General features: G+C 33.9%; 1 protein-coding gene across 2 annotated transcripts in view; it reads left to right on the plus strand.

Annotated features, from left to right (window-relative positions):
• The window catches only part of SEMA3D (semaphorin 3D), a 191,827-nt gene that overhangs the window by 127,815 nt on the left and 38,920 nt on the right, over positions 1-25,092 (plus strand). For both annotated transcript variants that reach the window (XM_019030326.4, XM_063708657.1), the window contains 4 exons: positions 3,702-3,844; positions 17,267-17,381; positions 18,818-18,887; positions 22,508-22,652. In XM_019030326.4, coding sequence (XP_018885871.1) covers positions 3,702-3,844; positions 17,267-17,381; positions 18,818-18,887; positions 22,508-22,652 — 473 coding nt within the window. The remainder of the gene's footprint in view (positions 1-3,701; positions 3,845-17,266; positions 17,382-18,817; positions 18,888-22,507; positions 22,653-25,092) is intronic.

A 25,092-nucleotide genomic window follows, 5' to 3' on the forward strand; every position in this document is an offset into this window, starting at 1 on the left:
TTAAATTATAAATTCAACTGAATCATTTTGTAGGTTTGACAGGACACTAAAATTTCAAGGGACATCATGCTGCATGTGTAAGTTCTACATTAATTATATGCAAGTGCTACAATAAATTCTACTCATGTTAATACCAGTGTAATCCCACATATTTGTGAAGATAAGGAAATCCAATCATTTCCTATAATTTCTGCATAGTTTCAGTTTTATACATTTTTCCCACTCAAATTACTTAAGAATTTATTATTAATTCCCCATGCCCCCATCCATACATACATAGAACTATATTATTGACCTTGAGTTAATGAGTCTAAATGTATCTTTTTCCCATCCCATATATAGATAGGGTTGTATTTATTTTTGTATTTGTATATGTTTAAAATACACATGGCAGTTCAGCTAGAGAATTCCATCCAGTTTGGCAGCACTGGATTTAAGCATCTGTAAATTCAAAAAGTTCTAAAGATTATTATTCATCCCTGGTCTGTGTTTGTGGGAGCCCACTGTTGGTTGTTTTTCTCTGTTCATTGTTGTAATATCATTTCAAGTCAGTGGAAAAATCATGGCTACTCATTCTCTTTAGCCATGTCTTGACCATTTGTCAGTATTTCCTTAATCCAGATCATACTTCGTTTTATATAGAGTGTCAGTTCTTATTCATTCTTTTATTATTTAATTCAAATAGTTTTCTTTTTTTGCACTAAATTCGTTGAATATAATAGTAATGAAATACATTATTTCTCTGTTTTCTTGAATTTCAGAAACCCGAATCTCACATTTATAGAACAATTTGATCCCACAACGAGTTGCTTTTTTTTTTTTTTTTTGTAATGGAGTCTCGCTCTGTCGCCCAGGCTGGCGTGCAGTGGCACAATCTTGGCTCACTGCAAGCTCCACCTCCCGGGTTCAGGCCATTCTCCTGCCTCAGCCTCCCGAGTAGCTGGGACTACAGGCGCCCGCCACCACGCCCAGCTAATTTTTTTATATTTTTAGTAGAGACAGGCTTTCACCGTGTTAGCCAGGATGGTCTCTATCTCCTTACCTCGTGATCTGCCGGCCTCGGCCTCCCAAAGTGCTGGGATTACAGGCGTGAGCCACACCAAGAGTTGCTTTTTAAAAGAAAACATGTTTAAATAAAAAATCGGAAGTGTTGGTTTGCGATTAAAAAAAAAGAGATTTTTACTTTGCTCAGTGATCAAAACCAAGTATTCGTGATTTACTAACAATTTGAAAGAGGGCCAGGGCGGGGGTTGGGGAAGACATTGAATGGAATTTTTGATGGGCCTTGCCAATTTGAGATTAATTAGAAAAAAATTACTTTATGTGGTTTTCTAAAATTTTATTTTTATATATTTTTGAAAAACCATACCAAAGTGAGATTATCAAGAATATAAAACTCCATTGAAGCTCTAAATTACCGACAAAACAACAAAACAAAACAGGAAAATAATATAGAATAAGGAGAAGAAAGTTCACGAATGTATTTCCCTCCTTTCTTTTCCTTTCAAAGCTTTGCATTAAAGCAAAGAAGAGATTGGATGGGAGACACAGGGCCAACCCAGAGAGGCTGAGACGATATTGACTGAATACCCATCACTCGGAATCCAACGTTAACTTTTTATTTACTTATTTTCTTTTCGAGACGGAGTCTGTCTCTGTCGCCTAGGCTGGAGTGCCCTGGTGTGATCTCGGCTCTCTACAACCTCTGCCTCCTGGGTTCAAGGGATTCTCGTGCCTCAGCCTCCCAAGTAGCTGGGATTACAGATGTGCACCACCATGCCCGGCTAACTTTTGTATTTTTAGTAGACAGGGTTGCACCATATTGGCCAGGCTGTTCTCAAACTACTGACCTCAAGTGATCCACCCGCCTCAGCCTCCCAAAGTGCTGGGATTATAAGCGTGAGCCACCACACCCAGCCCCAACATTAACTTGTCTATTAAAGAAGGCTACTGTGAAGCTTTATTGGGACATTGGCCAATTGCTGTACATTTGCAGAAGAGTGATTTTCATAACACCTGGGGCACACAGCAATCAGAGCTCTAGGCAAAACTCTAGAAAAGGCAATATTGATCTTTTTCACCTCCCGCCAATTTATTTTTCTTTTAAAACTTTTTGGCTTCTCTTTTCTCTTGCTTCTTCTTCTTAAAAAGTCAGTGCTCTGTTCTTCTTTCCAGGTGCCACATATTTTCTAATTGAAGTCTTTCCTTCATTTCTCAATAACCATACTCTCTGTCTTCTTTGCTTTAATCCAATTATTTCTGAACTGGTATCATCCTATTACGCATCTGTTACCTGGTTAATTCACAATTATTTAAAACCAAGACTTAAAATGCCGAATACCTCTTAAACAAGGTTTTAGAAACCCAAATAAATTTTTCAGTGATACAGTGAAAAGAGGTTCATCATATTGCAAACATTTTTACACTGTACATATACTATGGCCATCTTTCCAGGCCAGTACCTATAGATCTACTAAATTTTTAATAATGACATATTATTTTTACAAGTACATGGATGTACTCAATTTTCTATTAACCCCTGTATATTGTCATCATAATGATAATGCTTATCAGCCCCATAACTATCTTAATAATAATCACATTTATTAAACACTTATTATATAATCAGCTTTTGCCTGATGCTAAATGCTATACATATATATATGCTGTATATGTATGCTATATAAATTTCAGTATGACATCAGTGAGGTGGGAGGAGGAAAAAGCATGGATATTTTTCCAAGTGCTATTTATTTTACCTTTCAACTAATATATACCACGGATAGCCTTATTCTGTTTATTCAGTCATTGATTTTATAGAACTCTGTCATAAATATTGACTTTTGTACAGTAAAAATTTGTTTCAGAGGGGAATACTGGAGGTGTTAAAGCTAAATGTTTGTTGTATAAAGAAATTTAATGCTGTATATATATGCTATATATATAAAATGTTATATAAATGCTATATGTATAGCATATATACACATATAAAAAGGAATTTAATGCTTATATATGCTATATGTATATAAATGCTATATATATACACATATAAATCCACTTGATAATAATATAAATTATCTTATTAGGTAGATGACGTTGGTAGTCTTATATTACATATGAGTAAATTGAGTCATTGAAAAGATAAATAATGTGTCAAAGGTCACCATTCCAGTGAGTGGCAGTGAAAAGAGATAAATTCAGAAAGTTTATCTAGAGCCTATACTGCTATATTGAACTTGAACCAAACACTATTGGTTGTTTCCATTTTTATACCCCTAGGCCAATTACACAAAATTCATCAAAGTATTAATACATCACAGTATGTCAAAATCAGTGCTAGATTTTTACTATTTCCTAAGCCGTTTATGAAAGACATGGTGGTTAAAAACTCCATTATACAGAAGGAGAATATAAAATGATAGCATCTCCATATCTGAAAAGATCTACAAGCAATTTAGTCTAGTCATGTTCTCACCTGCTCTCTGGAATTCCTGGAGAACTTGTTCAGTACCTCTTTATGCTGATACATATTTCTACGTTGTATCATCTTCATTTGTATACACATCTCATTTCCCACATCTGGCTTATAGTTCATTTTTTAAAAATTCTACTGCTAATTGCTTTTACGTGGAAATATCATCAAACTGTGATGACTGGATTGTTTCAGTATCTTAATTTATAGCTTCTTTTCTTCCAAACAGGAGCAAAATTTATTGGAACTTTCTTCATACCAGACACCTACAATCCAGATGACGATAAAATATATTTCTTCTTTCGTGAATCATCTCAAGAAGGCAGTACCTCCGATAAAACCATCCTTTCTCGAGTTGGAAGAGTTTGTAAGGCAAGATATATTTATATATTTTACTTAAAACATATATATATATATGAAAAAACTTTGGCAAGGTTTAAGCCAAAGTTAATGCCCATTATTCATAAATGGTATGATTCATACTACCCTAGATGTGTAATTTTTGAGATCCAAATGTAAAAAAAAAAAAAAGAAAAGAAAAAGAAGAAAAGAAAGAAAAAGAAAAGAGTTCACATTTTTCAAACATTACAGTTTATTTTTCCAACAGTGCCTGAACTGTTGCCCTGGTGTGAGTTACACATCTTTGGCAGCTTATTTCTTTTATTGAAGGGCTATTCCTTTGCCAGTGATTGCTATTCCCAGTAACATCACTGCATTGTCCTGATCCCTGGAGCTTAAAACGTTTTTATATAATGTTAAATAATCTAAATGAAAGTAACTTAACGTAATCCCTAGAGTAATTTAAGCATCATCAGATGTATATTCTATATTTTTATCATCACGCACATCACACATGTAAAATTATATATCATTACATGCATGAAATCAGTTGAAATTTTATTACATTATTACTCTATTAAATATTTTCTAGACCTGTAATCTAGATTAGGTTCTGAGAGAAAATGAGGTAAAGAGGAAAAAACAAACAACCACAATGCAAAACATTTATTTTGAAGAATACTGCAATTAGTTTTTAATCTTGCCATTTTATGTAAATTATAAATAAACACAGATACTCTATGAGAGGCTACCATTTTGTGCCATCAAAGCTCTCATTTGACTGAATACAAGCTTTATGGAATAATGTTGCTACTAGAATCATACTTTGACTTCAGTATATTATTTTTCTGCTTAGATTTGTCTCCACTGAAATAACTTTTCTTAAATAGACACCTTTAGCATCAACTCAGTTATTAAGGGGAAGAGCTGTTAATAAATACTCTCAGCGGGAAGCTTTCTTTGGTCTTGTACAAACTTTTCATTTTCTTCTATCTGAACCTATCATGTTTTTCTTTCAATCTGTACCCTCAGGCTTCTGAACACTTTCAGGGACAGAAATACAAACCATCATTGCACTTAAAAGTGCTAATGAAAACATGGCTTTTGAATGAGGCCAACTTGTGAGCCCAGATCATTCTTTACCTAGTGTCCTAGCCAATAATGCTGTCTCCCACTGATCCCCTCACCCCCAGGGGACAGATTCTCTAAAAAAGCATTCTCATTCTTTCAGACTCTAAGAATTCACAGTAATTTCTCTTGAAGCCTCTTGCCTAGAGATGAATGCCTGTTGTTTGGAGTAGTCCTAATGTGTTAGTGTATTGAAGCATGCCTTATAGCAACAGTATCCTGACCCTGAAAAGCTGTGTTGTGGATTGACATTATTTGTATAAATGAGCTATGTTAAATAAAGAATAAGGGATTTACAATCAATTAAATGAATTTCAAGAGTCACTTTCTGATGAATATATATAGCAAGTAAGTATATATTTTGTGCACCAGTTCAATGCTTATTTCTTGATAAATATAATCCATTTAATAGAAATGTATTTATAACAAAGTAATGTCTTACCCTAGTATAAATATACTGAAAGTTAATCTCAGAGTGTATTAAAGAAAAATCTAGTTGTCCCATATGTAAATTCCTATATTAAAATTATAACCTATTCTCTAAACATCAACCATGTAATATTTTATTTATATTATGAAAAAACACCTAGAGAACTGGAAAGGCAGAGAAAATTGTCGTAAATGAGTTTTCTCATCACACACACACACACATACGCACACACAAAACCTCCGAGGCCACACAGCAAGATTCTGTCATGCTATTGTTCTTGGTTAAAAAGCTAACAAATTGTGAGATCAAAAAAGAATATATGATTTTAAATTTTATTTTATTTATTTTATTTTATTTTATTTTAAAATTTATTTATTTATTTTAAAAAAAGAGGTTCTTTATTAATTAGTGTATCTCTACTCAATCACATTTTTAAATGAGCACATCTTCAGAATTTCTCGCTATACATATGATCCATTGGTCAAATGTCTACAATATTTTGGTTCTAAATGCTTTCTTTGCAGTTTCTCAGTTGCATCACATGCTGCCCATGTTTCTAACTTAATAATCTAAGATTAAGTTGTGGCAAAAAGTGAACACTTTCAAGTGGAGATTTCACTGACAACATGAAAAAATGACTTAAAATCTTTATTTAAAATATGACAAGATGGCCTACAAAACAATAACAACTTTAGCAATAACAAAAAAAGACCTCAGCATCATTGTTGCTGTGATCTTATTTTCACATAAAAAAGATTATTTTGACATTATTTGAAACTTATTATTCCTTTCTGTTGTTTCTTCCCCCCAGCGTCATTATAATACTGTTTTTTTCTTTTGACAAATAATAACAGAATGCACATCTATGCTATGAAACAAAATTGAGTTCAGTAGATACAAGTAAAGATCTAAGAAGCAACAGATCATGTTAGAGGAAACTAAGAGTAAACTGTGTATGCTTCACTGAGTTTTACAAAGATTTTTTAGTAATATGAGAGTCCTTTATTCTATTTGTTCCACCAGCATATTCCCACAGAACATATTTGGAAATACTCAGGTTTTGTTGTTCTTGCTGTTATAGTTCATTTGTTCTCATTTTTCACTGAATAAGTTAGCACAGTAAAGAACTGCTGACAATTTAAGAGCTCCCTTCATCTTTAGCTACTAACTGAAAAACAATTGTTTTATTGACTTGTAAAACTAGTTTTATTGACCTGTCAAAGATAATATTATTAGACTAAGTAGTATACTGTGATTGGTGGGGAAAAGATTTTGGCAATAGAGAAACATTATGTAAAAATGGGTAAAGGATTATTCTCAGAATAAGTGTGAATCTTCTCAATTTTATAACTCTTTTGTTTTTTATTTTATTATCTAATTATTTCAACAACAGCAACAAAATATGAAATAATTTCTGCGCAAAATGCACTATACTAGACAATTAGTGTAGATAATCAACCACTGTCCCTTTTCTTTCAAAGCTTTTAGTATAGTGAGGGCAATAGATATATCAACAAATAATCATAATGTGATGTGATAGAGTTATGAGCTAAGAACTCTAGGGATTCGGTGAAGCCCAAAAACATTGTATGAAGGAAGTGGTGCTTTAGTTGAGTCCTATGAGGAAATGGGACTACGCTAAGGAATGGAGGCCAGGCATTTCAGGCAGCGTTGTGACAGTTGTTTTTTGTTTGTTTTTCGTTTTTATTTTTGTTTTGGTTTTGGTTTTAGTTTTGGTTTTATTTTTTGTTTATAGAACAGTGAAATCTTGTTGTAACTGGAATTCAAGGGATGTGTCTGGGGAGCAATGACTTTTGAGATTAGAGTGGTAAGTTGGTTGATAAGAAGTTTTGTTTCCATGTTAGTCAGTGTGAACTCTATCCTGTAGTCAATGAGGGATTATAAAATGTTTTAAGCAGAGAAGTGACAAGATAGGTAAATATAGTTAGCAGCAATTTGAAGAATGTATCTGGATCGAGAAATATTTGTGACTGGGAGACCTGTTAGGTTGTTCCCTAAAGATAACAGGAACAAAGAGATAAGCACTAAGAGTAAGTTCAAGAGATAGTTCAGATAGAAAGTATATGTAGATGTATATGTAGATTTCTATAAAGTCCTCACTTTATTACTGCTCTTTTATTGTTTGCCTGGTATACATAGGGCTGACCAATAGAGCATTCTTGTAATGACGGTAATATTCTACACCTGCACTATCCAATACAATCGCCATGTAGATGTTAGTGTTCAAATATGACTGGCATGACTCATGAGCTAAATTTTTAATGCATTTTGATTCTCTTGCTCCTATCATAGGGATTCTGATACCTACCCTGTAGACAAGTACCCTTTTATTCTTGGTAATTGTGATTCCTGGAAGATACAACATGGACCAGGAACATGTACAAGGAGATATATTTTGATATGAGATGGTAAATAACAAAAAAATATTATGAGCACAGATTTTTATATTTGAATATGAAGAACTTGATGTGGTTCTGAGATATGGGGGCACAATAGCCAGTTGAAAATATAACCTGAGGCTCAGTAGTCTCTGGACTCATAAATTTGAAAATCACCAGTATACTGGCAGATCTTGAAGTTATGGAAGTGCCTGACATTACTCAGGAAGATTTGTAGTGCAAGATCAAAGGGCAAGGATAGAATCCAATGGGACAATGACATTTAGGAAATAGAAAAGTGTCTGCAAAGGGAATTGAGAGGAAATGGTGTCATTACTGAGTGGGAAAACTGAAGAAGAGTGTTGTCACAAGTCAGGGGAAAAGATTGCTTCAAGAAGAAAGCAGTTGTCAAAAATGTCGCTTATCAAAAAGAGGTCAGGTAAGATTGTGATTAAAGACTAGGTATTAGATTTTGCAGTAAGGATATCATCAATGACCTTTGCCTGGATGATATGAATGTTCAACTTAAAATCAGATCTAGGCTTACATTTTGCTCTACTTCCCATTCTCTCAGTTTCTTAACCTAAAAAATGAGGACACCAGGCACCTATTGCTTCCATAACTATTTTACCAAGCAAATGTAAGGCTTTAATAAGATCATATGAATTTGGATGTGACAGATAACTGAGGAAGGTACCAAAAACAAGGGTAACTTAGATATCTAAGTTTACGAGCATGTAACAATTTACTATAAGAGATTGACATGTAAATAATGTAAATATCTGGTCACACTACAGTGAATTTAATCCCAACAATCACACATATGCACACATGCATGTGCACACATACACACACATCACACATACATTTGGAGCCAGATCAGCGTACCTGTGCTTAGGAGTGGAAGAAGTTGGTGTTGATGGTAGTGGTGTGTGTATTTTGCAGTGTTAGGGGCAGGTTAGTTACCAAAGGTGATCAAAGAGATATGTCATTTTACTAGTTTTAAAGGCTGAAGTTACATTATTATTTTTCTTTATCTTTAGGAGAATTTGTGCTTTGAAGATTGATCTTATTTCTGAACATAGTCAAAGTAATTTGGAGCTGTATTTGGAGAAAGTTACATAAATGATTTGAACAATGCAAATTTTGGTCAAGAGATATCAATGAAGAGAGACACAATAAATAAACTGACTTAAAAGATAATTTTACTTGGCAATATTGATCAATGAGAGCCTGAGGAGAATAAGTGCCTTCATCCACAGAATATCTTTTAAACTTAATATGTTTATAATTATACATGGTAGAGCACATTTCCTAATGAATTGTTTTTAGTAGTGTTCCTACTTTCCAGTCAAACTACTTACTCTATTTTTCCAATAAATTGTTTAACCTTGAAGGATTTCTAAAGTCCTTGTCAAGCTCTACAGTTCTTTCATTTTGTGAAACAGTCAATATCTTGAAGCACGAAATGGTGCAGCTTACACCCCAAAGAACTGCTCTCATAGATGGTAAATAACACAGATCTTCGTGATGAGCTATTAAATGCTAATTGAATGAATAGGCAAAACCACATGAAATAAACCCACTGAAAAGACTTGTGTCTATTTACTTTGCAAGTTAGCACTTTCAAAACACATTATTTATGTCTGTCTGATGTTTATTACTCTGTGTGTGTGTGTGTGTGTGTGTGTGTGTGTGTGTGTGTGTGTGTGTGTGTGTTTCCCTTCAAGACCCACCTTTTAAGTCAATGGGTGGAAATACTAGTTCTTTCAGTGAGACTTGCTTGCAATTTTTCACCCTCAAGGCTGTTTTGCATTACTTTTGAATTCTATTCATTTTTGGAAGAGCTGCCCATTATACTTATGCAAGTCTACTCCAGATTCCAGCTGTAGGTTATGCCAGTTCTCTTTTTTGTTTTGCAGTATTTCCTTTCCCCATGCCAGGAATTCAGTTTGGATGGCCCTTTCACAAAACTTGCCTGGGGGTCTCATTAATAGCCCTTTGCTTCAATTCCACTTGCATTGTCTATTTTGATATATGGTCCTATTTGGACAATTACTGCCTTTGAAGATTTGTGTTTTTAGGCCGATGACACTTTCCGTATTTATTGATCTCTGTTGAGCTGTGGTTTTTGTGCTTACTTTCAGCATGTCACTTACAACCTAAATGAGAGATTTAGTGCCCACGAGTTACAGATGTGCTTTTGCTTCACTTCCATCTGTTTTCCTGTCTGAGAAATTCCTAGGAAGGGGTTTATACTGTTTGCTACAGCTTTTTTTTTTTTAATTGAATGAACTCTGATTCTACCTGAAAAGGACTGCTTAACATTCCTAGATTTACCTAACTGAATGTGCTAAATCTTAGAAACTGAGTTGTTCAGGATAGTGTATTACACCAGTCCTGTATTTCCAATAATTTTTATGAGTTTCTGAAGTAGTTAGAAAAACATGTTCTCCACTTCTATTTGCTTAGTCATTAACGGCAAATCACAAATAGTCGTCTCTAAATACTAGGTGTATTTTTCAGAAAAAAAAATTGCCTTGAAAGCCTCTATATAATTTATCCCTTAAAAGTTAGTGTGTTTAATACTTGCCACAAAAGTTTTTGTTGTTCTTTTTTTTCTCCTCTATCGTTTGCCTTAGATGTTTGAGTTTGTATATTTTTATTTCATCTAAAGTATTTCAAGTTTATTAGTAGGTGAGGTAAAGGACTCTATGTTATTATATGTCAAGAATTTTGGGGGGACTCCTAAGTATCAGAAGTGGGAAAAAAAACTTTTGAAAACAGTAAAGAGCAAGTGCCAATAGACCTTCCTCTGATAAAGAGAAACGGTATCCATAAATTTCTCTTTATGTTAAAAAATGCTTATAATTTCAGTTGCCAAAGAAAGTAAGTGAAGAGATATTTGTTTCTACATGTTATATTTCTACATGTTCTATGTTACACAGTTGTTTCTACATTTGTTTCTACAACTTAACTTACCCTAGTTGACTGCCAAATATGGTTATGTGAAAACTCTCAACCGTATTTTTAAAATTCATATTATTATTTTTGCCTTCATTTTTTAGTGGTCAGACCCTTTTTTAAAAATCCCAATGAACCAGATACATGAAACATAATTATGGCATTGCAACTATTGCAAAAGAAAACCCACAGGCTAAAAAGGGTAGTTCAACATAGTTTGTTTCATTTGATTTAATGAGCATAACTTCACTATCTTGCATTATTTCACTTAATGTATCAAAATATACTCATTTAAGATCTTCACAATATAGTAATATAGTTCAATATAAGGCATACACTTCTAATGAGTCTCTTGGGGGCTTATGCCAGGTTTCACTTTTTGTTTCTACCATGTCATGGTCATAGTTTCAAACTTCTGAATAGGCCATCCTGAGTTTGGATTATCCTTATCATTATTATTTATTTATACAGCCCCATGCAGATCATTTGTACTAAGTTTTCAAAGAAAGATTCTAAAATCTGTTTCTAGAAATAACCCACTGAAGATTGAGACAACACAGATAGATGTAGATTGGACAGTTGCTGTGGGATCTATTATAAATGACAAATCAAGCAAAGAATATGAATGATGGATTGAAATATAACAGGCATTAAATCAAAAAGACAAAAGTATTAAATTTCCCTAATCTTATTTGTTGAATTTGTAAAAATGGCCAACAGAAAGCCTGTGTGTTTGCCTCAGTGTTAGTTTGGGTAATGGAATAGGTTTTTCTTAATTTATAATACTGTAGTATTTATATCACACTTCAAAAGAAGGTGAGTAGTATTAATTCAAACTAAAATCTATAAGCATAAGTGTTATTAATGGGTAGAACAGGGAGTGGGGCACACAAAGGATGCATATATCATGGTTTCAAAGTGTCTGAGAATTTCATTCTCTTGCTTTCACAAAGATACAGAAGAGCAGTATTAGGCAAAAGAACTAAATTTTAAGCAGAGAATAATTTATAACCTCTAACTCCAGCATCAACTATTTTTTAAAGTTCTTAAACTTTGTCATTACCCAGTTTCTATTGATTTGAAACTGGTGTCCTTCAACTTAAACTCATGAATAGGGTTACAAATCTCTGCATACAAATAAGTAGCTTAACAAAATACTTGTTTTCAAATGTCTTGGAGAGTAAACTGATTTTATAAAATCTTCAGGATTTAAGAGCATAGGAGCCGAAAGTCAATTATTACATTTTCCAAAAGCCACTGTTATCTAATATATAGGTTAAAATGACAATGTTTATAAAGTACTGAGGGATCCTTGAAGAGGATGGTATATACAGATAAAATCATGTTTAACAGAGGAACCCAGCATAGTGACCCAAAGGTCAAAAGGCACACTCAATAAAAGTTCATGTGTGACAGCTGCTAGCTACTTTACATGTCTATGTAAGATTTATACGTTTAAGTTTTGCTGGGACAGTAGAAGGAAAATGTAATGCCATATTACCCTGCTTTAGGTCTGATCTACCTATCAGTAGATGCTATGATTAGAAGATCTTAGTAATTCGTAACATGCAGCCATCATACAATCAAATGACTCAGATGTACTATATTTTAAAGCTGCTGAAGGATTGCAAATTGTGGTTTGTTTTGTCTTTAATTTTTTTTCTTTTTTTAATTAATCATTTTAAATTAAGAAATACTGCAAACATATAACAAGTACAGGAAAACAGGCACCCTCTGTACTTACCACCCAAATTGAACACATGTGATCAGGCTTGTTTACATATACTTTCTTTGTTACTTTCATCTGCATCTTTGTGTAGAGGGTGTCAAGGCTTTTGGAACACCTAACTACAAAAAGTGAATGATAAATAGTGTAGAGACCCACAGAAGTGCCTGGTGACTAAAAACTGCTGATTTTGACATCTTAATGATAAATCTATTGTGTTCGTGAGATGGTTATATTCTTTAGAATTTCACAAAAATAAGCAAGGAGGTGACAATGTAGTACAAAAGTGGTTACCTCCCTTTCAGCCCTCTTCTGGGCTTAAAGTTCTTAGAGGAGATTGTGTGGATATGCAAACAAATCCAGGGACTGAGAAACTGATCAACAAAGTCAGCCCAACTGACATTTCCCTACAGGAGAAATACAACTCCTTGTGAATTGAACTTTGCCATCTCAGGTCATGCTTCTGGATGTCTGTAAGAGTTACTATCCAGTCATTAAATGCTTATAATCCATTCCTGAGTGCTATTATCCCAGGAACTGTATTTGCTTCCCTTCTGACAGCAGGTGGCTTTCATCTTTGGCTTGGATTTTTTTGTTTTGTTTTGTCTTGGTTTTTTATCTTTTTATTCCTGAGGGGCTAGAGAAGGCTGTTGGATGGGTAGGTAAGATTATTTTGTTCAAAAAATTTCTATTTTTTTTGGTCAGGTTAAAAGACATGCAGTACAGTATAAATCCCTTTTCTGTCCTACAAATCTAGATGGGATTATTCTGCTAGTTAGAATGTTCTCATGGTTACCTTAAATATCAGTGATAATTGTAAATAGAAAGGGAGGAAATGTTTGAAAATGAACATTTATTGTCACTTTTACATAGTAAAATGTTTAAAAGAGGATACGATTGCTCATTTTTATGAATACTGTATATGCCTGTTAAAGGAATGTCGTTAAGCAGATATTCTGATTATATATGTATTCACATAACAAAATAATTTCAGCATATATTCTGTGATGGGTAAGACAAACTTTAGTCTCTGGCATTATATTCATGATCACTGATATGTTTGTTTATATTTATTGAATCAACGTTATTTTTAGTATTCACTGCTGATCCTCTCAAAATATACAAATTTAGGCAAAGAAAACTTAATAAATACTATCAATATATAAGAATTCATTAAAATAAAAATGTTTTTACTAGTGCTCTTCTTAGCACAACTAGAAAGCTGATAAAAAAATGTAAAGATTAGATACGTTACTTTAAACAGATCTAAATCAAGAGCCATGAAAAAGATGGGGAAATATCTTACATTTTTAAATTCATTTAAAATTATCTTAGTTTCTGATAATTCCAGATATACATCTTCTCACTGGAATCCTACTATACATGAACACAGAACTCATTGTTACATTAGGAGAAAGCGTCAATATTTTTGCTTATTCTTATTAACGTACAGATATCTATTCATAAATGATTTGAGGATATTGGCATTAAAAACAGGTCATATCTAGATAAATCTGTCTGCATCTGCAGACATCTGAAATCATCCAATAACTGGCTGAAATATACTTTATTTTTTAACAATGATACTCATAATAAAGGCATTGTATATAAAATATAAATGTAAGAGCAATTACCGACAGGCTTTTTATGACAGAGTCACTATATAGAATATATTATACATTTTCTTAAAAGGAAACTGATTATTTAACTTCTTTGCCAATTACTAAATTTTTTAGTAGTTCTTCATGTGCACTTAATAACATACAGACACTTTGGCCTGGCATTAAAGCTTTCCTTGATCTTACCCCAATTTACTTTTATAACTTTTTCCTTCACTATTTTAATTGATCTCAGCCTTCAACTAAACACAGTTTATCCTGATTCTCCTGGATGTCCTGGATTGTTCCACCCATTATCCTTTTCCCTAGTTTCCAGCACAGAGCGTATTACCTGAACCAATCTCTACATATGTAGTTTGGTCCCATCTATTACTGTAAAAAGTTAGCATTAAACCCAACTCTTCAGTGAAGCTTTTGCCATTTTCCCACTATAATGAAATCCTTGGCCCTTAGTCTATACCATTCTGAAAATTTTTTTTCAATTTTATGTTTTATTCTTAGTTATTTATTAACTATTAATCATGTCTTCATTCAACAGCGATAGGGATTTAGTGGCATATAGGGAGCTGAGTAGAGGGAATTTTAGGGAGTGCATTGTCTACAAGAATTAAAAATTATTCAAAAACCAACTAAAAATTATTGTGCTTTTTATTATTGCCACATGCCAGTAATTGTAAACAGTGTCAGTGACAATATGCTAATCATAAAAGAGTCTTGTTGGTCTAGATTTTCAACTGTGGTTTACTACTGTGTATCTATTATGTATATGTATATATGAATATTTGTGTGGATAGTCAGCCTCCAGCACACATGAACTCAGCTACACACATGTTCCAAGAGTAAGTTCATAATGATTTGGAATCATTTAAAATTTAAAACAGTGAGACATAGTGCAAACTAGGAGGTGTGATAGTTTGTTCCTTAAGTGCCAATTTTTAGTTCTTACGTGAAATATTCTATTGAATGTTGTTGCTTTTAAATTTCAAAGTTATTCTTTTAAAATTGTGTGTTATAAACCTAAAGAGCAAATAAAGAAAATAATAATTATTCCTGAGTTTTACAGAACTATTACTGAAAATGTATCTTTTGTTTAGTGGGAAAGGAATGTAAAAAATGATTCACTCTGGGTATCACATACCATAGATGCCCTTGGTGTTAGGTGCTAAGGCTATAAAGATACCTCTGGTCTCTGGTTTCCTTTCTTTCTCCCCTTCACCTTTTCTTCAAGCATAGTATTTATAAGATTTCTTGTTTGTCGTAGTCATTTAAATGCCTTTCTCTAGTTTAATTTCAGAGATAAAAGAAGAAAGTTTCTAGGTATTCAGACTTGAAACTTAACAGTTAACTTCTCATTAACTTTATAGAACATAGATTGAAGGATAAATGATTTTATATAATTTATACTTAAATATAAATAAATTATTGGAAAAGATGGCTTCAATAGTAATATAAATAAATTAGTCTTATTTTATTATAAGCACAGCAGAGCTAGTTGGGTTAAATGAATGAAAAATCATACTTATTCAGTGTTCACAGGTGTATTAGTCTGTTTTCACGCTTCTGATAAAGACATACTAGAAACTGGGGAATTTATTTAAAAAAATAGGTTTAATTGGACTCACAGTTTCACATGCCTGTGGAGGCCTCACATTCATAGCGGAAGGCAAGGAGGAGCAAGTCACATCTTACCTGGATGGCAGCAGGCAAAGAGAGCTTATGCAGGGCAACTCCTGTTTTTAAAACTATCAGATCTCGTGAGACCCATTCACTATCACGAGAACAGCATGGGAAAGACCCGCCTCCATAATTCAATCATCTCCCACAGAGTCCTTCCCACAACATGTGGGAATTATGGGAGCTACAAGATGAGATTTGGGTCGGGATACAGAGCCAAACCATATCAACAGGTATATATTAATTTTAAAATGAGGATATAAATTTTTATGCTGAATTACTGAATAGTGTAATTCTGTTTATTGTGTAATTGATTTAAGTGTTTATGTTTTACTAAATGCTTAAAGAACATTTTTAATGAACCATTTCAGAGTAAAAATAAAGTATGGAAAATATAAATATTCTTTAAAAGATTTGTTTTTGTTTTTGTTTTGTTTGCTTTTGAGACAGGGTTTTGCTTTGCCACCCAAGCTGGAATCAGTGGCATAAACATGGCTCACTGCAGCCTCAACCCCCTGGGCTTAAGTGATCTTCCTCCTTCAGCCTCCTGAATAGCGGGGATTACAGGGACACCCCACCACACATAACCGATTTTTTAAAATTTTTGTAGAGATGAGATCTCACTATGTTGACCATACTGGTCTCGAACTACTGGGTTCAGCTGATCCTCCTGCCTCAGCCTCCCAAAGTGCTGTGATTATAGGCAAAAGGATGGTTTTTATATGTGTATTATTACGCATATGTTTATGTTGCATGGATGTTTAATTAGTAAGACATTAAATTTGAAAAAGACTTTTAAGCCTATAAAGAGACATATTGCTAAAGGTTGCAAATATTGTTTTTAATCCTATAAATAATATACAAGCCAGTACCAGCATTCATTGAACTCAAGTTGCCTGAGACTATGCTAAGCATTTTATAGACTTTTTTTCCCCATTTACTCATCAAACCAACCATATTTCAGCTGGGTTCAGTGGTATGCACCTGTAGTATCAGCTACTTAGGAGGCTAATGTGGAAGGATTACTTGAGCCCAGGAGTTTGAGGCAATGATCTTGCCTGTGAATAATTACTGCGCTCCAGCTTGGACAACATAGAAAGACTTCATCTCTGAAAAACAACAACAAAAATTAACTAACCGTATTTCAAGAGATTTATCATTTTTATCAGTGAGAAAACAGAGACTTAAAAAAAATAGTCTCTTGCAGGTCATGAAGCAAAAAATTGGCAGGTGGGATTTGATTTCAAGCTGCCTTTACCATTGCCTTGTATGCATCTACTCATCCAATAGAGCTGAACTGCTTGTATTTAATTCATGTAACTATGAGAAAAACATTTAAGATTGAGGGCTAATACTGTCTTTTTCCTTATTTTAAAGTTCAAGGACTCAATATCTGGGTTCAGTGTCTTTGTAAACAATGACATCAATAAGACACTACCTGTAATAGCCACCAGTTTTAGTGAGTGGTAGAATTGTGTTGGTAAATATTTATATTTATTTTTTTTTTCATGTCAGAATGATGTAGGAGGACAACGCAGCCTGATAAACAAGTGGACGACTTTTCTTAAGGCCAGATTGATTTGCTCAATTCCTGGAAGTGATGGGGCAGATACTTACTTTGATGAGCTTCGTAAGTTCCTTCTTTCCTTCTTTCTTGGAAAAGCCTTACTGCCTAATTAAGTAACTTGGCATTTATTTCCCTTTGGCTCCAAATGCCTGATTAATTATACCTGAGCAAACCTTACAGGAGTGGTTCTTACTAAAATTCACACGCAAAGTACACGGAAGTGCTCTAGGTCTGGGCACACGTCATAATGCAGTAACTCTTCTCTTTATAAGAGTCCTCAAAGTAAGTGAAGGAAACAAAACTACAGCAAGACATAGAAAGGTGTGAGCTCTGGAACTACACAGTTCATCCATTCTCCATGCAGTCTTTCATTTTGAAAGGAGTCACCTTCTATAGGTAGGAAAATCTTGGATTCCTTATTCCACGGATGCCCTCTGCTGGCAAGTACAGGAGATTTGGTGAACACTGTCCCTCCGACTTGTTAATGAAAGAATAATCGGAAGCAGTAGACAGACAGCTTCTTCTATTTCACTTCTCCTCTTCACTCCCTCAAAAACTCCTTCCAAGTCCTAGAATGATTTTTTCTTTTTTGTTTATGTATAATGTTAGCATCATTAGCTTTTAGCTTCTTGAACTTGTTCTTATTTTTGCCATGTAATGTAAAAATGATCATCTATGTCATGGAATTATTTCATCAGTATTGTGTATTTTCCAACTTAAAGTATACATTGAGTAATGGTGGATGACCTCTCATATTGTATGTAAGCACATTCACATCTTAATCTTTTAAAGAATATTATTTGCACATAACTTACTGTCAATATGGCACTAATTTGGTGGTAGCTATTTTCTTATTGTTACCTAACAGGTAAATGAGGTCAGGTGTGGTGGCTCACATTTGAAATCACAGCACTTTGGGAGGCCGAGGTGTTTGGACCACTTGAGGTCAGGAGTTTAAGACCAGCCTGGCCAACATGGCGAAACTCTATCTCTACTAAAAATAAAAAAAAAATTAGCCGGGCTGGTGGTGGGCACCTGTAATCCTAGATACTTGGGAGGCTGAGGCAGGAGAATTGCTTGAACCCAGGAGGGAGAGGTTGCAGTGGGCAGAGATTGTGCCACTGCATTCCAGCCTGGGTGACACAGCAAGACTCCATCAAAAAAAAAATACAAAAAACAGGCAAATTAATTACTAAGTTGACACAATTATAGGACAGAATTTTTTTACACTAGAGGGTAAAAATTACTTATTTTTTGGATTATATTTTCTATGAAATCAGATTTCTAATTGGAAACTACCTTGGAGATTATCAATTGTACCATACCATACATAGTCATTGAGAAAAAACAATCTTATATTTGATTTCTCTAGGCATAATATAGTGCCTCTGTTAATCGTATAAACTATTTGGATTTTCAGAGTTTCAGTTGTGTTATTAACAAAAAAGCAATGTAATACTGAAAAATAAGAGTAAATATTTATTTTTCCCCTTTAATAGAAGATATTTATTTACTCCCCACAAGAGATGAAAGAAATCCTGTGGTATATGGAGTCTTTACTACAACCAGGTATGTTCAACAAAATGCTTTTAATGCTTCAGAGAATTGTATATGTATGCAAGCCAATATAGTTATAGGATCTTTTTGTCCCTGCGTTTGTAGTAGCATATCGTAAACATTTATTTTTTCGTTTTACCTTTTCACTTAGTGTTCCTTAAAAATCATTTAATATCAGTGTAAAAAATTCTTTTTTTTTCTTTTTAAGCCAGTATAGCATTAGCTATAATGATTACCACAAGTTATTTAACCAGTCCTCTGAACATGGACATTTCTGTTATTTCCAAATGCCTACTGTTGCATATAATGCTGCAGTGACTAATCTTGTGCATATGCCTTCCCCACAGGAACAAACGTATCTGTGAGATAAAGTCCCAAAATAAATTTTCTGTGTATAAAAGGCATATGCAGGCTGGGCTCACCAGCTCACTCCTATAATCCCAGCACTTTGGGAGTCCAAGGGGAGGATGGCTTGAGCCCAGGAGTTCAAGACCAGCCTGGACAACATAGTGAGACCCAGTCTCTACAAAAAGTAAAAAAGAAATAGCTGGGCATGGAGGCACATGCCTGTAGTCCCAGCTACTCAGAAGGGTGAGGTCAGAGGATTGTTTAAGCCTGGAAGGTAGAGGCTGCAGTGAGCCATGATGGTACCACTGCACTCCAGCCTGGGTGACACAGCGAGACCCTGTCACCAAAAAAAAGTGTTTGCATATATATTAATCATAGTAAGTATTTACATGATATGTGTCATAGTGATAGTACTAAGGAAATACGTGGATAAATGGTTAAGTTCATTGGTAAGGCTATAATCATGAGATGGGACACTCTTAACCTTTAAAACATCATCACATGCTGTCCTATTATCATTTCCCAGTTACCCTACAAAGACAGGTGTGGCTGTTATGACTATTTCACTGCTTTACTAATTTAGGCAAAGAATGTTTTCATCACTTGCTCAAAGAGGAGCGGACTATTAGTAGTAAAAATAAAACTGAAAGTGAAGACAATTTCATGTTTTCTACTCCTGTATTTTTGTCTTCTTTTTGCATAATGCTTTCCTGTACTTATCATTGAGACCTTCCGACTTCCTTAAAAGTTGTACTAGCATCGATGGGCACGATGGCTCATGCCTGTAAATCCCAGCAATTTGGGAGACCAAGGCGGGTGGATCATCTGAGGTCAGGAGTTTGAGACCAGCCTCCCCAGCATGGTGAAACTCCATCTCTACTAAAAATACAAAAAATTAGCCAGGTGTGGTTGCGGGCGCCTGTAATCCTAGCTACTCAGGAGGCCGAGGCAGGAGAATCACTTGAACTTGAAAGGCGGAGGTTGCAGTGAGCCAAGATTGTGCCATTGCACTCCAGCCCTGGTAACAAGAGCAAAACTTTGTCTCAAACGAAACAAAACAAGTTGTACTAGCATCTATGAAACTTTCTCAAAGAATATGGGGGCCCTACAGACTTAATTTTATTTAATATTCAGTAACTTAAATTTGACTGTGTTCAAAGCACACCCTTTCTCCTGTTCCCTGTTACAGCCTATATTGTTGGAAATAGTTTTCACATTTTCCACAGCTCTGCTCTCAAACTTCATCAATGTATATTGAAATCAGTATAGGAGGAATTGAAGATACTGATATTGGTACTGAAGAAAAGGTCTTACTGCCTCCTAGTGAATAAATTTTTAATCTATTTTATATGAACAATATAGTTTAACTTTTTTCTGTGGCACAATCCTCATTTTGTTCACAATACCTTATTCATAAACTGAAATGCACTATTGGTTCAGAATAGATCAGAAAACAAAATACTATTTGGTTAATTATAAGATACAGAATGTGAATGTTTAAATATGAGAATAAAGAAGATATCCTAGGAAGCTGCTATTTTGGACTCCATTTTCCTGTTAATTTATATCCTAATATAAAAAGGTACAAGAAGTGCCTCTAGTCAAGTATCTCAATCCTAGTTCTCTTGGCACCTTTCCAATTGCAGAACTTTCTTTGAAGTCACTGTGCTCCACACACAAGGCACGGATATGTGCCAGGAAAATATAGCCCGAAGATAGTTCGTTTTTTTCTCCTATTAAGTTTCTGCCCACCCAGAGTGTGAAGTTACAAGTTAGCTCTTTGTTCTTCCTATACTTTATTGTTTTGTTTTTAATGCCATCCTAAAGACCAAGGTGACATTGGAATGTATGTCATATCCTTTGTCCAACAAGAAGGCATAATTAACCTGCAATAATGGCAATGCCATTAAGCATGAGGCATCATACCTTTAAAATATCCTAGGCAGATTCTGTGATTTTTGTGGCAATGCCACCTCCATTCTCAGCAGCTAGTTTTCTTCCACCTACCTATTTACCATTACCTCTCAAAGGTTCCCATTAATATCATTCCAAGAATATTAATAATTGAGTTACCATGCTAGAGAATCATTAGCTTATTTGTTAATGCTAAGTTTTTATTATTATTATTATACTTTAAGTTTTAGGGTACATGTGCACAACGTGCAGGTTAGTTACATACGTATACATGTGCCATGTTGGTGTGCTGCACCCAGTAACTCGTCATTTAACATTAGGCGTATCTCCAAATGCTATCCCTCCCCCCTACCCCAACCCCACGACAGGCCCCGGTGTGTGATGTTCCCCTTCCTGTGTCCATGTGTTCTCATTGTTCAATTCCCACCTATTCGCAAGGACAAAAAACCAAATACCGCATGTTCTCACTCATAGGTGGGAAATGCTAAGATTTTTAATATATTTTTTAGATCATAAAGGGTGATCTCATTTTTGAAAATGGGAATGATTAAAAGTTTTCAACTCAAAGAAAATATCTTTTAATTTCTAGAAATAAAGCAAAGAAAGACATCTGAATAGTGTTAATTTTTATTAGTTTGCAAAAATTTGTAAAAATTCCTTTGGAGTTTTTTGCCTCTTAATACTTTCTCTAATCCTGTGTAATTATAATCAAGTATCAGATAAGCTACTGTGATACATAAACTCATAAATTCAAGGAGGACCAAAAAGAAAAAGATTGTTTCAACATTTTAAAATCAGTTTAATAAAAATCATATATCATTTAGCAACTAATGTTTATGGATATTCATTCATTGTAAGAAAACAAATGAGAGGATTATTATTCAAATATTTAAATAATTCTTTTTAATAAGTAAATAATGTCACTTTTTATTTTGTAAGCCTTTGGAAGGCATTATGCCATAATAACTTTAAATAAAATGGAAGAACATGTAAATAAATATAATACTCTTTCATGCATATTCCTCTTTATCCTCCAGGGTTTGTTTTAGATAATTTCTGTTTATCTATCAGGTGCCAATTTAGATGACACCTCCTCCCTGAAAACTTAGCTGGCAGCCATATTCTGGGTACTCATGCGTGTTCTACTTTGCTTACTATATTTACTGGCGATGGAGTTATTATTACACTTTACTTAGAATTGCTTGGCTATAAGCCACTTGAGGACATAGGCACATTGTGTGTACAGTACCCATCAAATTTAATGTGCTAAGTAAATTTTGTCCACAGCACCTGCTGATAGTATGTGCTCAGTCAATGTTTATTGAATTCATCAGTGAATGATGGAATGATGTTGCTTTTTTTTTTTCCAGCTCCATCTTCAAAGGCTCTGCTGTTTGTGTGTATAGCATGGCTGACATCAGAGCAGTTTTTAATGGTCCATATGCTCATAAGGAAAGCGCAGACCATCGTTGGGTGCAGTATGATGGGAGAATTCCTTATCCACGGCCTGGTACAGTATGTATCCAACTTAATAATCAAATTATTTTCTTCAGCTCATATTTAATTCTTAATTTAATTGTAATAAATTCTGCTATTCACCAGAGCCACATGTGCTGTAATAACTATTATTTATTTGCAGTGAAGTATTAGCATTTTCATCCTTCATTGAAATTTAACATTTCAGTAAGAATTTTAGTTACTTTGAGAAACAATGGACTATGTCATAAGGATCTAACCATGGGGACAATGTGGAGCTTATCCCCAACATGTTTATGTTTATAGAATCATAGGAAAGATTTAGTTATCTAGAATGACAGCTATTCTAAATTAGATGGAAATGTCAAAGAAGTATTATTTCTCACATACAGCTCTGCAGATAGCTCGAGTCTTCTAATCCCCACTTCTACTTTGAAAAGAACACATCATAATGGTTCACTTAATTTATCTCTTTTTTGGTATGCATTTATCTTTTCTTCACTTAATTGTACCTTAGAATAACATGCACTTTTTAAATGGGAAAGGAATTTTAGAAAACCCTCAGTCAAAAATTTTTTTCAAATAGTATAAATCATGTTTAAAGCACAAATGATGTAAGTAAGAATGTATTTTAGAGTTTATACAATTGTTTAAAACAAAAAACAACTGCAGTTCAAAATGCTGTTATATGCATTTTAAGTAAAGGGATTTTTAAAACGTTTGTTGATATTATTATGACAGTTTAAGTTATTTTAACATCAGGATTATTTATTGACCTAATATTAAAGAGGAAAAAATGTTTTTTTTTTCATTTTGGATTTATTCTGAATATTACTACCAAGAGGTATAAAATAATTACCAAAATATCTGAGAAAAATATTGACTTAACTCTTCAAGTTTTACTGAATATTATCTTTTCATATGTTCATTCTTAAAGGAGAACCAGCTGGTAGCTATGCTTTCTGAATTCTGTTTCCATCTTCCTGCTATATAACTTAATTAAATTTGGGAAGTATGCTATACAACCATCTCTATTTTCCCCTTAATAATTCCTCAATATAAATTTGTTTCAAGGATGGTTTCTGACTTGATTATAAAGTAATAACGATGTTTGTGGAAACATGTTTTTTTTTCAAACAGTATGATTTTCAGGACTCATTTTTTAAATTTTCTCTCTTTTTAATAATGTGATAAGAACATTTAACATGAGACCTTCCCCCTTAAATTTTTTAATTTACCATCCATTATTGTTGAGTATAGGTACAATGTTGTACAGCAGATCTCTAATGCTTATTCTTCTAGCTAACAGAAAGTTTGTGTGCATTGATTGGTAACTTCCCATTTTGCTCCCTCCTAGCCCTTGGAAACCACCATTCTGCTTTTTGATTCTACTATTTTGACTATTATAGATACCTTATATAAGCGGAATCATGCAGTGTTTATTTCTCTGCAAATGGCTTATTTCACTCAACATAACGTCCTTAAGATTCATTGATGTTGCATAGTGTATGCAGAATTTCCTTGTTTTTCAAGGATGAATGCAGTCCCATTTTATATATATACACATACACACATCCCATATATATATATCTATATGCACATATAAAGATATTATATATGCATCACCTGTATATAGATATATACATATATGATGCATATATCATATATAAATATATGTATGTTGTATGTATAAATGTATCATATATCATATATACATTTATATATGATACAAGTCTCATATATATGTATATAGGATATATGATATATAATCCTAGATATATTGTATACATATAACACACACACATACACACACACGCACATTTTCTTTATCCATTCATCTGTTGACAGACATTTAGGTTGTTTCCATGTCTTGACTATTGTGAATAGTGCTGCAATGAATCTAAGAGTGATAATATCTCATATATCTTTGATATCTTAATTTCAATTGTTTTAGATAAATATCCTGAAGTAGGATTGTTGCGTCATGTAGTAGTTCTATTTTTAATTTTTTGAGGAACTGCCACACTGTTTTCCATAGTGGCAGTACCATTTTGCATTACCACTAGCAGTGTGCAAGGCTTCCAATTTCCCCACATCCTCCTTAATACTCATCTTTTGTTTCTGTGATGTTATCCATATTATCCATCCTGACAGATGTGGAGTGATATCTGATTGTGGTTTTGTTTTCAACTTCTCTGTTGATTAGTGATGAATAATTTTCATGTACCCATTGGCCATTCATATGTCTTCTTTGGAGAAATGTCCATTCAAGTACTTAGCCCATTTTTAAATTTTGTTTTGTTTTGTTTTGTTTTTTGTTTTTTTGTCAGAATCTCGCTCTGTCACCCAGGCCAAAGTGCAGTGGTGCAATCTTGGCTCACTGCAACCTCTGCCTCCCGAGTTCAAGCAATTCTCCTGACTTAGCCTCCAGAGTAGCTAGGATTACAGGTGTGCACAACCATGCCCAGCTAATTTTTGT

This window comes from Gorilla gorilla, chromosome 6 (assembly GCF_029281585.2).
Source record: "Gorilla gorilla gorilla isolate KB3781 chromosome 6, NHGRI_mGorGor1-v2.1_pri, whole genome shotgun sequence".
Taxonomy (NCBI): domain Eukaryota; kingdom Metazoa; phylum Chordata; class Mammalia; order Primates; family Hominidae; genus Gorilla; species Gorilla gorilla.